At 39.8% G+C, this 13,967-nt stretch overlaps 1 protein-coding gene across 3 annotated transcripts in view; it reads right to left on the reverse strand.

The window, feature by feature from the left end:
* Positions 1 to 518: 518 nt before the first annotated feature.
* ppp3ca (protein phosphatase 3, catalytic subunit, alpha isozyme) overlaps positions 519 to 13,967 on the reverse strand; it is a 64,650-nt gene continuing 51,201 nt past the window's right edge. For 2 of the 3 annotated variants that reach the window (XM_017698704.2, XM_037545707.1), the window contains exons 7-14: positions 12,331 to 12,408; positions 12,088 to 12,182; positions 9,272 to 9,397; positions 7,818 to 7,895; positions 7,485 to 7,569; positions 4,984 to 5,081; positions 4,464 to 4,514; positions 519 to 2,515 (exon numbers count right to left, since the gene is read on the reverse strand). In XM_017698704.2, coding sequence (XP_017554193.1) covers positions 2,337 to 2,515; positions 4,464 to 4,514; positions 4,984 to 5,081; positions 7,485 to 7,569; positions 7,818 to 7,895; positions 9,272 to 9,397; positions 12,088 to 12,182; positions 12,331 to 12,408 — 790 coding nt within the window. In that variant the 3' untranslated portion in view covers positions 519 to 2,336. The remainder of the gene's footprint in view (positions 2,516 to 4,463; positions 4,515 to 4,983; positions 5,082 to 7,484; positions 7,570 to 7,817; positions 7,896 to 9,271; positions 9,398 to 12,087; positions 12,183 to 12,330; positions 12,409 to 13,967) is intronic. The other variant, XM_017698705.2, reaches the window with a different exon arrangement.

Below are 13,967 nucleotides of genomic sequence, written 5' to 3' on the forward strand. Positions count from 1 at the left end.
TTTTCACACAATGTAAAGGAGAGCTGATATGTTCAAATGACATAGAAAAATGGAAATACGTGGTTTTCTATGGGTTTGAGCGTCCATATGGGGCAGTCATGGGCTGGAGGTTAGGGAACTGGCCCTGTGACAGGAAAGTTGTGGGTTCGATCCCCAGTGCTGACAGTCCATGACTGAGGTGTCCTTGAACAAGACACCTAACTCCCAATTGCTCCCTGGATGCTGTGGATAGGGCTGCCCACCACTCCAGGCAAGTGTCCTCACTGCTCCCTAGTGTGTGTGTATATGTGGTGTTTCACTTCACAGATGGGTTAAATGCAGAGGTGGAATTTCCCTGTTTGTGGGATTAAAAAAGTATCACTTAACTTATATTCTTTGGACCACCTCCAAAATATACAGAAATTGCTTTTTATTCTTACTGTGAAAAAGGGCTTCTCCTTATGGCAACACTTTCCAGTATCTTTATTTTTAAAAAGCATAGCTGAGTGTAGCACATGGACAGAAGAAAAGTCAGACTCTATAGTTCATGCATATTTTATTCAAGAGTAAAAAAAGTGATTTGTCCCATAGGGCATGCTTACAATGTGTGTTATCATTTAGGAAGTCAAATGCGAAAACTCAGTTCAAGAGAAAATTACAAGAAAAAATAGTCACAAGTTAAAATCCATTAAACTCCTTCTCTGAAATAAACCACGTCTGGACCAAACAAGGATCAGAAAACAGTGGAGAAAAAAAAGAACCGTAAGCTTAATTGTAAGAATAAGAAGAATATCATCAAGAATTATAAGGAGAATATATTTTTTCCTTTTCAAAGTGAGACACAGGATTTTCATTGTGCCCAATTTGTTTACATTTGAATAAACCATGCGATCATGCTTTGGCAGCCTGAATTTTGCTTTTCACTGAGTAATATGTTCATTCACACTATTGAACAACTTCTGTACACCAACTGAACAGGAAAAAAAGGAAAAACACAAGGCTTCACACCTCAAAAAGAGCGCCAGTGCATATACAGCAAAACAATACAAAAATAAAATCAACCATAACAAAATAATGTTGATGAAAAAGAAAACCAAAGAGAAAAAAAAACAAAGATGGAAGAAAAGATTACAAAATCATATATATACTGTATATAGATATAAAAAAACAAAGTTAAACTTTACAAATATAATCTGAAGAGGGAAATAATTCAAATCTACTATATTGAAACACATCACAATTATAATTTCACATATCAATAAGGAACTTAATTGCATGCACTGATGCGTTCCATACCATAGATGCTGTTAAAAATCAGTCCTTGATATTGTCCTTCATCGGTATTAATCATATATTTATATATATATTTATATATATATAGATTTATTTGACTTGCGAAACATACTATGTGCATTCTCTCTCAAGTTACAGGCAGGTGAGAAACAATCAGGTAGCTGGTGCCAAAGGTCGACCCCAAGCTCCTACTGCAGCCCGAAAATCCTCAGTGCTTCTTCCACGCAACAGATGGTGGGGTTCATGAGTCCACAGCCAACAAGCGCAAGCACCCCACAAACAAACCCCCCTCCCCTTTATGGCATCTTACCAAAAAAAAAATCAATAAATAAAAATACTAGGGTAAGATTGCATTGCAAGTAATAAAATGTACATAATTTTTCTCTTTAAATGTCCTTTCTTACAAACATTTCATTTTTTTTTTTTTGTCGTTTCAATTTTTGTATTCATTAATACTAGTAGCAAAACATGTTTCAACAGTGAGATAATTTCATTATGAGATGGGCTCATGAAGAAAACTTGTAATCAAAATATTAAGATGTGTGCGTGGCATTGGTACTGGCTGGCCACCCCCACTTATGAGCTGCGATGGTTCAGGCTTAGGAGAGAGTTCTAATCCCTAGACCCCGCCCACTTTGGTGTATGGGTGGAGTCAGAAAGTAATTGGCAGGACAGCCATAGGAACTGTCCCCCCTCTGAGAAAGACACTTTCAGACATTGGTTAACATCAACCCCCCTCCCCCAAATCTGGGAAAAAATCCATCCCCACCCTTTTGTAGCCTTCTAAACACACCTGAACAGTGGCAGAACTTCAAGAAACTCACATACAGCAAACTGGTAGCAAAAAAAGAGATTGCCTTCCACCCACATCTGCGAAAGATTTGAACTTGGAGAAGGTTTCTTGTCTAATTGGATATTCGAGCAGAGGTGGATGCATATGCAGTGTTATGTTGCTGGGGGTTTTGTTGGTATCGGGAGGCCTTAAATTACGGGTTTGGCGATATCCTGCCACATGCTGCAGCAGTGGCATGGGCTTGGGTGCAAGCAGGCAGGCGGCAGCTGCATCACTGGATGTTGCTGTTATCATCAGTGCCGTTGGCCTCGGACATGTTCATTTTTCCCATGGAGTGGCCCACGTGGTTCACCCCATCTTTACGGGGAGGCATGCGTTCATTGATGCGGTCTAGGCCCTTAGCCTCCTCGAAGCTGCTGATCTTGTGCTGTGGAGAAAAGCCGCGAATGGCTGTGGAGAGGGATGGCACACACAGCAATGAGCATCATTTTACATCATTTTAAAGCTGCATTCTGTGGAATTTGAAATGCTGTGCCCTACATGCAATTAAATAAAAACAGTTCCTCTATCTCTCTCCCTAAGCTATGATGTTTTCCCCCCTATGTCTGGATGTTGTGATTTTTTTCCAAAACACTGAAGTGTTTTAATGGAGAATAAAAGATTGTCCCAAGTGTAAAATGTAAGGCCAATGTCAAGTACTGAAGCAAACATCAAAAGCAAAAAAATAATAAATGTTCCCTCACTCATGTTTTTGTACTCCACTCTTTATACAAAACGGCTGCTAATAACTGAAATGGCATTCCTATTGTCTGCTCTGGGTTCTTGGCTAATTTACTTAATACATGAATAAAGTTTGTTTATATACCACGAGACAAAGCTGTGAACATAAAGTCAAACTATTAAAACAGAAACGAATGCAGCTTTAAAAAGTCCTTTACTCAGAATATTGATCATGCTTTATTTTGTTAGTCCAATGTACATGATCTACAGATACTTAGATTATTTTTTTTTTAAGATTTAAGTTTTTTGATGTTGATTATCCAAAACATTATAGTAAGAAGTGGGTTTACAAGTAGGTGTAGGTTTAGGCTTGAAGTTGGGTTTAAGGTTAAGTTTAGATGTAACAGAATCTATCACACTCAACTTCAAACTTTTTTGATAATTAGATATTTAGTTGAACATTAGTTAAAGACAGACTACACATGTACAAAGCATATACAGAGGACGATTAAAATAAAGTGCTACTAGAACCATTTACTTCTATCATCTATATTCAAATACCAGGCTTTTCCATTTGTGCTCATATCAATGGACATAGGATTGCAGAGGAAGTAACACCCAATTCCCTTTACTATAGCACATTTTTTATGTGTGAGCCACTGAGGTGTGCCTGTTTAAGAGCATGAGAGGTTGTGGAAGAGGCTAACACACTCTGGTTGGCTGGGAGTTCCTCAGAGTTCCAGTTACCACATGCTATGCCCATAGACGCCTTAAGAGAGGCAGAGAAAATGCAGAACTCAACAAACCAACTCAATCATGCCTTTGTGTCAGACGCCATCTCAAACCATCATGCATTCTTCACAGAGATGTTCCCTTGCTATGCTGTCGTCACTGAGAGAGGGCAATGTAAGTACCTGGAAGACCTAAAATTCCTTTAATGCAGTGGTGTGTAGTGGGTCCTGGTGCAGCACAGAGTGGTGATTTCCTTGCTCTAACACACCCAATAACCCGGAGTTAAATCATGCATGCTTGAGCAAGGAAATCATGTATCGGTGTTGAACCAGGGCTGCAGTTTGAGACTGATGCTTTACAGAAAAGAATAAATTACAACGAAAGATAATTCAATACTTTTGGATCACTATATAAGCAAATATAGCCTGATGAACTCTTATGCTTTTGTCACTTCAAGTACACCAAAAGCAAAAGGTACTTACAATAAATGAGATACATACCTACTCCAAAAGGATTACCTGTGAAATAACTGAAATGTCCATTTCACCTTTCTGAGTACTACTGAGCTTAATGCAGTTCCCAGATGTCTTCTTTGCCCTTTCTCAAAAGTCAGTGTATTGCACCTCTCAGTGTTCCTTCTACACTACTGAGAAAAACCCTAGTCCTGGAATACCCCTGCCCTGCACATTTTAGTGTTTTCCCTTTTCCCTGCTTCTTTTATCAGACACACGCAACTGCAGATAGGCTAGGATCATGTGTGTAAAAGCAAGAAAAAATGCAGTAAAAATGCACTAAATTATGCAGGACAATAGCATTTCAGGACCAGTCCTAGAAACCACCACTCTATACAGCCATTTCCCTGTGTGAACTATTAGTAAATGTTGACTGATCGTGGCTTGTCAACAGCTGATGGAGGCTAAGGCCAAGATGCATGTCCTGGATTTACCTTCGCCGTCACTTTCTTCGGTCTCGATGGCTTCGATGGCCTCAATGGTGGCTGGGGGGGAGAGGAGGGGAGTGGGTTACACTTGAACAAGCCATGCAACGGCAGAAAGGCACAGGCAGCAGTAGTGCAACGAGCGGTGTGCAGACGACCCTGCGCAGACGCATGCACGCCAACCAGACTATGGACCACAGAGCCAGTCAACCCCTCAGGCGCACACACACTAGTTCCCGGACGCTGGTCTGTCCATTTCAATAGGCCCTATGGGCACAGACTCTCGCTCACCTCACCCCAGTTTACCCACTACGGGGAAACTGACCCACTGCGGTCCAGTCTTTGGGGCAACTCCCAACATAGTGTTGCAGAGAGAGGAGCACCCAAAGCCTGGAGTCTGTCAGAGGATACAAAGAGAGACAGATGGAAAGACAGGTGGAAGAGACAGGGACAGAGAGAAAGCATAGAAAGAAGAGAGTAGTCAGAGACAGGAGTAGAGGAAGGCCCTGTGGAGGGTCTTTATGCTCACCACTCTGTAGAGTCTGCTTGCCTCCAGACAGCACTCCACTGGGCAGCATGCCGGTGGGAGTCAGGCCCTTTAGGGTCAACACATTTTCACTCTCCTCTCTGTATAAAAAAATAAAATGTGTACATATATATATTTTTTCAGCTGATTAATTAATTAAATGAATAAAACATTTTTAGATGATTAATAAAAAGACACAGTGAGCTACAAAGCAGAAGACAAGAATCACATCGAGCAAATGGCATATGAAGTGAGATGGACTGCCACCTCAATACGAAAAAAAAAAACCCAAAAAGAAAATAAACACAAAGAACCCCTGTAAGAAAGATGAGTTTCCTCACAGGGACACCAATTATGTAGACACTATAATTGCTGGCTGTTACCTCATATGTTTGGCCCTGATATGTGTGTACCAGTTTCATGTCAGTGTTGTGTAACCTCCATCGGTCTCATTCAATAAATGTTATAAATTGACTTTTGACTGCCAATTAAAAATTACAAATCTGGTTAAATTAAATTGGTGAGACTGATTGCATAAGACATTTATTGATTTATGAGACTGATCTATAATTCTGAGGCCTGGTACCTAGACTGTGTGAGGAAGTGAGGCCAACATTAGCGCCTACACAAATAAAGTAGCAATGCAAGACAGCACTTAGTGGAAGAGAAATCAAGCTGGATGGAGTTTATATGCTCTAAGAAGGGCTGCCACATTTTGGTGAATTTCCAGTCAGAGCCACAGAGGGAATATTTGATCTTTTTTTAATTTCATGAAAAAAGGGCACCCTGTATTCAGGAGTGTGGGAGGGAGGATGAGGGTTTTTCCAGTGGAATACAATGAGCCGCAAGTCACAAGGAGAGTCAGTTAAACTGGTGGGAGATATATGGCAGATTGGCAGAATTATAAGTAAGATACACATGCACAGTGGGCTGGGCCCAAAAGTATTTGGACACTTTCACTTTCATTGGACTACTTCACTTTCAGTACAACATTAAACTGAGAGGAGACAAATGAAGACAGTGGAGAAAACCAGTAGAAGAATTCTGACCACACTGCACCAAAGCTGGGTGTACACTAGACAGATTTAAAAAATGGAGAGCATCACACATTTAATGCCTGTATTACAGAGTTTTTTTTTGTGAGGGCAAACACACTAGATGATAAGGCAGTTAGAGGATAAAACACACATAATGAGTTTCAGCTATACTCTGGTGCTAGATCAGAAGATTGACTCATTTCCCTTCACATCACCAGATTATTCATACCACTGTTTCTGCCAGAGCTCCCGACCTAAAAATTTCTCATGATTGTGAACATTTATAGGAATACGTTGAACTTTGATTAATACAGGGTTAAAATTGAGCTAAACACTGTGTAGTATAGGCCTGGCTCATGGGTACAGAGGTGGAAATGTTAAAGTCCTGGGGCTCTTTGTCTATCAGTAGTGTTGGTGAGCTTGAGTTCATTAACGGGATCATGAACTCAGAAGTGTACAAAGGCATTTTGGTTGCAAATCTGAAGAAATCTGCAAAGAAACTGCTCAAATGATAATGAACAGTCAAAAATAAAATTCGTCTTGCATTGGCCTGTTTAACAATAAAAGCCATTTGATTTGACATTTGTTTCCAGGCAAAATTAACTTAACCTCTTTGTGTAGGCCCGCTGCTGCCATCCTGGACTTCAATATATTTAGTTAATATAACCCATAACTCTGTTTTCAGATTGACTACATTGTTAGAAATACAAGTTCTGTGCAGGTACATTTTTCATTCACCATGGTACAAATGATTTAAATGTTTTCTCAAAGGTACAACAGTGGTTTAAAGGTCAAATGTGAACTTTTTCCAAAGTAAAAAGTATGTATGAGCCTTTTCCTAACCTGAAGTTTTAAAACAGAGCAATAAAACAAAAAGCCTGGAGATGAGACGGGGTGTGTGGAGTCAGTACAACTTAGAAAATAGAATTTCAATGGATTATGTTAGAAGTATGTTCCCTGACTAAAGGTACTGAGATGTAGCCTTGAGGGTACCACCCCATTGACCAGAGGGGTACTGCCCCAGTGACAGTTTTGTACTGTTTCTGAGAGTGTAGGTCACTACTGGCTATGTGTGTCAAATGTTGAGCTGCTAGCAGTGGGAATGAAACTGGAACAACTCCCTGCTGTGAAAACAATTCACTTTTACAAATGTTGTCTTGCTTGCTCACCTCCTGTTTGTAAATCAAACACATTTCCATAAAAATTCATCAGTGTTATTGAGAGAGAACTGAAGAACTGCTGAAACAGGCAGAAATTACATTTTATGCCTACTGTGGAAAAGGGTTAACACGTTATTAAGTATGGCATGAACACTGTTTGGTGCCAATGAATATTTATACAAAAGCACATACACAAACGCTCTTTAGTCTCCAGAAGTCTCTATCTCATATTTGCATGGTGTTTCATAAGCAGCTGACACAGATAAGCAGACAGAAATGACTCAGCCTGTGGAAGTCCCTTTCATACCTTAGCACAGAGAACATCTTGGCCATCTTCCCAATGGCACGGATCTTGTTCCTAATCACCTCTTTCCGAGCAGCTGCTGCGTTGGCTGTGGGTGGACATGAGAGTACAGGCTGAGACTGCATTGCCACAGGGAGAATCTTCTACAGTCAATAGCACTTAAATGCAAGGCTTCCAGGGAGCAAGAACAACATGAGATATTTTAGAAACAATCTCAGCTTTTAGTTCTTGTTGTGTTTTGCGTGCAATGTTCTGATTTCAGCTCCTGTGTGGATAAGAAGATGAATGCTGTAAACACAATAAGACAGAGAGGATGATTCAAGGAAAACCTCTTACCATCAAAGATCTCGTCTCCGTCGTTCATCAGCTCGTCATCAGAGCAGATGCTCAACACATTCACAAGCATCTCAGTGACTGCAGTGGAAACAGGACAAGCTATTAGACAAGGGGTCATACATGTGATTGCTGCAGGATGTGTATCTTAAGGTGATAATTTGGCAAAGAAATCTAATTGATACAATTTTCCTTTTTTGCTAATGCAGCTAACAAGTAACGGAAGCTTCTGAGCATCAAATCATCATGTTATGCAAGCTACACTTCTAAATCATCACCTCGGTCAAACCACAAGATGGTAAGTAATCTGGAACATTTTGTATGTGGTTTGAGGCACTATATGACACACTATTACCTGTAAAAAGTAAACTGCATGATCATCTTGAAATATGAATTTTGTCCATACTTTGACCATTTAAAGTTTTTTTCACAATACTTAAAGAAATAGTTTGGTAAAAAATATTGTCAACTTACCCCAGATATAGTTGATCAGCCAAGATATGTTTGGTATCCAAATTTGGCCTCTTTAGTTTAGTGCTGGAACTAAGGCCCACTTTCACACCTGGTCCCTACCACTAAGCCCTTAAGGCTCTGTTTTATGCGTTCATGCCTAGAGGTAGAGTGTCCTGATTTTAGTTGAGATAGAGGGGTCGGGTAAAGTGTTAGGGCTACATGGCCATTCAAACAGAGGTTTATCAGAGGCACACCCCAAAAAGAGTGTTATGAGAAAAAAAAAAAGCAAAACTGGCAAGATGGTCACACAAGCAACCAAAGAAACTCACAAATGTGAGTATTTTCTCTGTTAAAAAATTACAATAAGCATTGTATTAACTTAGTTTAATGCCCTTTCAATGTAATATGGTTCTTTTCTTCATAACAAGCACAAAAAATCGCTAGTAGCATGCTGATGTCTCAGTAGCTAGTTAGCTAAATTTCCTGTTCTACCTTAATTGGTACAGCAGTTACATTCTGGCGCCTCATGGATGCAACAGATTAGATTCTGTATTCTGTATGTGAGTTCTGTTGTTTCTGTTTACAAACTTATATCTTCAATTAGGCATTCAATATTAGCAGTTTTTAAAGAAACACCAGATAATCTGTAGAGTCTGCTTATAGGGGTCAGAATTTGACACAACACCTGTAGTCTGAAGAGGCTATTATGTTCAGCTATAAACAGTGAGTTTCTGTTCATTTTTATAGTTTACAGTAAGTCACACTGCTCTAAACCATATCAACAAGTCTATGCACACTTAATGAAGATCTGAAAGTGGGTTGAGAAAAGCTTTGCCACTGTATTGACAGAACACATTTGCATTGCACTTCTAGTGTTTGTGAGTTACGTTAGCCTCATAGTTCCATTTCAAAATTAAAGGAGCGAAAAATTGGACACCTAACATGTCTTGGCTTTAATTAATATGTTTTCTGTGTATATGCTGTTGAAATGATCTGAAGTCTACCTTTCTCTCCTACAAAGGGTAGAGACCAGGTGAACACGTCCATGAAGTTTGGCAGCCAGTAGGGATGAGGGGAGCAGTTAAACTGTCGAATGTTCATCACATTGTTCTCATACTTCAAGACAGCCGCTGAAGCGAGAACACACAAATGCACACGCACACCCCATTACATTCAGTAACCTCATTATCTAATCAATGAAGAGAGAAAAATGATCTCCACAAGTGCATAATGTCCAGAGCTGCTTGATTCATTTTCTGATCGATCGTTGACAAGCAGTTGAACTTTTCCACATAAATGTGAATGTGACAGTACTAAGTTACAAAGGATCAATATATTGTGCGTGCACACACACACACACACACACACACACACACACACTCACACACACACACACACACACACATTTTCTAAGCTGCTTATCCTCTTGGATCGTGAGGGGTGCTGGAGCATCATTAAGTAAGAATAAGAACATTATTTACCTTACCATGCAGATTGAGACTGCAGCCCAATTGGTTGCCATACACAATATGTAGAAGCAGTCCTCCAGCCCTTCATCAGTGGTCAGTGTCCACAAAGCCACTTTTAGCTGCATAGTGGGGTGTGGGCCACTTTTAACCTCGCTGTGTCGACCACTGTGGCTTATACACCCTTATATACATACAGTAACTTGCCACTACCACGTCAGTGTCACTGCTGTCTGCCGTATAAACTTTGTCTGGCCAACAGCGGTCCTGTAGTTGGAAACTGACCACTGACAAATAGAGCAGAGTATAGCTGACATGAAATTAAAGAGGTTATGATCTGTAGTATGCAAAAATTTGAATAATCCTGTTTAAATGACATATTTTGTTGATGTGTGAAGTGAAAATAAGGCATGTAAAATGAAATAACGCATCATCCACAGCAAACAAACTTAAACATGGCGTTTTCTGGAAACTTTAGTTTACCCCTTTTGTTTATTTGCTGGATTTAGCCTATTAGAAAAAAAGGTACACAAACATCTTTATTCGAATGTATGAGCCATAACTTTTGCACAGCCCACATTTTATGTTTAATTTCTTTTCCCAGTATATTACATTCAGGAAATAGGTTATTGTGCATTAAAGTGTGCATAACTGTGTTCTCTGTAGAGGATTTGGAACTTATTTTTACTTAGAAAATCAATAAAACATATCATTTGATCAGGGTGCCCAAACATTTATGTACAACAGTATATAGTGGATCTAGAAGATCAGTTGGCATCATAAAATGACTAGTAAGCCTTTGGTGAGGGTTTGTATTAGCACAGGTTAAAAATATGCATGCTTTTTGTTCTTCCCAGTTTTGAAGTGTCATGCTGCATGGCACAACTCTGACCTTTGGCCATTGTTAGCTATTCTTTGACTTTACTGTTTGATCTTAGCAGTAAACATGTCAGCACTGGTGACTGCAGAATGACTGCAGGAATTCCCTTTTGCGTTCTGTCTGCCTTCTGCCCTGACTTGCGCCCCATTCTTCTGAAAGTCACTTCAGTTTTGTGCATGGACTATTTTTGGTATGGACAACACAAGCAAAACACAACCCCCATTCATGTGGAGAGGAATGAAAGAGAGACTACTGGAAAGATGTTACCCAATTAATGGCCCATCAAATAATTGGGACCACAATTACACTTTTTGAAAAGACCCAGTGAGTAGGATTTGCTGAAAAGTATATTGAGCAAAAGGTTCTTCTGAAACATGACTTGGTGATTCCTGATGAACGTAAACAAACTAAACAACTAGTATTATTTAGTATAAGAACATAGTTTAAGAATGTAAAATACTGTCACTTTTTTCTATTTTTATTTCTATTTTTCTATTTTCTATTTATTTGTAGCATTGTGTATTTTATTCCATATCTTTTTTTGTTTCTATAAGGGAATTTAGTGATTCTCACACATAGCCTATACTTGCGACACCCTCCAAAGTAAACAGATAGCCACCCAAGCATAGTTTGTCTCATTTAAACAAGAGACACTATATCAACTGCTTGTGGTTTAACAATTCTTTCCATGCTGCATGCTCACTAAAAAATCCATTCAGCGTGTGGTGGGTATAGTGTGTAAAACTGCTTCTCTCTATATTGCACGGCATGCTATACCAACAAGGGTTCTTGGGCAAGACTCCTTACACTACATTCACCAAACTTTGTAACTGGATTAAATTTGAAGCCACTCTACATAACAGTGCCTGCCAAATACATAAACACAAAAGTAAACCAAGGATTTCTGGAACTAAAATCTGCAGGAAGGTAGATCTCCAGGACCAGCTCTATATGCTTTTATATGTGTGTCTATTTCTCTGTATGTTCTAAATACAGAACATACTGAAACATACTAAAAGGTCCACTAGATGGCCCTGCCGAGCTCTGAGCTGATGACCCTGTTCCATCAGGAGCGATAAAGGCACATATAAGAAGTCAGTCAAACTGACATCCTCTGCCACACACACACTTACACACATCCCCCCCATCTGCTCTACTCTCTATAACGTGCGCACACACACACACACACACACACACACACACACACACACACCTATACTATGAAGCCAACCATCATGACACACCATCTCCCTCCGTCTACTGTACTCATTATATAATTTTCATTTTATCTGTTTTCCATTCTCAGACACATTCATCACTTAAACACATTGCAGCTAAATGTCAATACTGATGCGTATGCGATCATTTAGAACTGATGTTAGTGTTACTACATGAAAGAATTAATCCATAATGAATCCACAGTGAATCTGTATTTTAGAGGTTAAATGGGACTGGACTGCTGGTTTTTGCCCACCTTTGTTATTGTAAACATCAAGATAATTTGGGGCAGAGAAGATGGTGATTAGGGAGGGGAAGCCAGTGGTTTGACTCTTCCTATACATCCGGTAACTGTGACAGGAGAGGGAGAGAGAGAGAGAGAGAGAGAGAGAGAGAGAGAGAGAGAGAGTGTTAAGAATTGAGAATTCCTCAAATGGATATGACCAGAGACAAAAGAGATGAACCCTCAGAGTGTGCATGTGTTTATATGCATACATACCCTGCATCTTGTGCTTCGTGTGCTCGGATGACTGATAACAAGTTATTATTCTGTAGGAACTCGCACACAGCTGGATAACTGTAAGGCAGAGAGAGAGAGGCACAGAGAGAGAGAGAGAGAGAGAGAGAGAGAGAGAGAGAGAGAAAGAGAGAGCTCATTTTCCTTCATTTCCATCATCACACAATTGAAACTGTAATAAACAGCATCAGCTGCTGAGTGTAATTCAGCACATGGCCAGCAGGGGCAGTGCGGCGCCTTTAACCTGTTCAGAACATGTTTCTGCTTTGTTTGCTCAGCAGTCAAATCAGATTTTTTCCCTTCAAATATGTATCTGATATTTGCCTAAAACTGACATCTACACTACAAACAAATCACTCTGAATCAGTTCATTCCCATTTAAATTTGGTTTTCACTGATAGACTGACAGCAAATGATCACATTGTGTTAGCAAGCTAATCTGAAAATTGGATCAGGCAGGAAGGAAAAACAAATCCGCCCTGAGCATCTCACTCTGCATTGGTGTGAAAACGTGTGTCTGGTCTGTGTGTGATGGTGGAGCACTGATAAGAAGGAGGGAGCTGCTCCTTTGGTTTTTTAAAGGGAATTTAGATATACAGCACATGTAATATACTCAGACACAAGCAGAGAGGCTGCACACGAGTAATTACACACATGCTGACATTTATATTATAGCTTAATACTTCCACTAGTCATCACGACTTAGTAATGAGCTGTAGTGTAGAATCTTTCACAATCAAGCTTTCACTCTCCCCACACACTCACAACTGTGCATTCCTGTCTGTGTGGGATATTTTGATCAAAGTCTATATGACTGCAACGAGCCTAAAGCTGTCCTTAACCTAAGTGTCTAAAAAGAATCCTTAAAGTGATGGGCCTTTAAATTTTTGAACAAAAGCTGGATTTCTCTGTAATTTCACCACAACTGTCTGCCTGTCTGTAGCCTGTCTGCTACAACTTGCTCTTTGGGACAGTTAAAGTTCTACTAAGCCCTTGACAGACTGATTGATTTTATGATTGAGCTTATGACAACAACCCAAATATCCCCATATTATCAATCTACCATTTTCCATCATACTGGGGAAATTGGGTCCCTAAAAAGACACATACATGTGTGTATGTCGGCAAAATATAACATCATGACATTTGGAGAGAAAACTTTGAATATAATATGTTTTACTGAATGTTACACTCTGCTATCTCAGTCAGATATATTCAATAAGACCTATAATGCCTGTAGGTAAATCTTCTTGTGTTCCACCCAAATGCAACTTGAGTAACCACAAAGAACTCAGTGGGCTTTTACTTTTTGAGACACACACACACACACACACACACATGCACACACACATGCACACACACACACTATCAAGCACTCGATAAAGCACTCAGACACTACAGCTGTAAGCACTATGAAATGTTCTGTGTATTGTGTGGAAGAATGTTGAGTTAAACACTGAGTTTAATAAAGTGCTGCTACCCATAATAAACTGCAGGGCACGCCATGGTGTGTGCGCATCATTTTGCCTATCAGGAGTTAATGGAGCGCACAGTGTGTGATATAACAGAGAAGAGCCACTGACACAGCTTCATACAGCCTAGGGCTTCTGCTTTGTACA

The sequence above is a fragment of the Pygocentrus nattereri genome, chromosome 16, assembly GCF_015220715.1.
Source record: "Pygocentrus nattereri isolate fPygNat1 chromosome 16, fPygNat1.pri, whole genome shotgun sequence".
NCBI classification, from domain to species: Eukaryota; Metazoa; Chordata; class Actinopteri; order Characiformes; family Serrasalmidae; genus Pygocentrus; species Pygocentrus nattereri.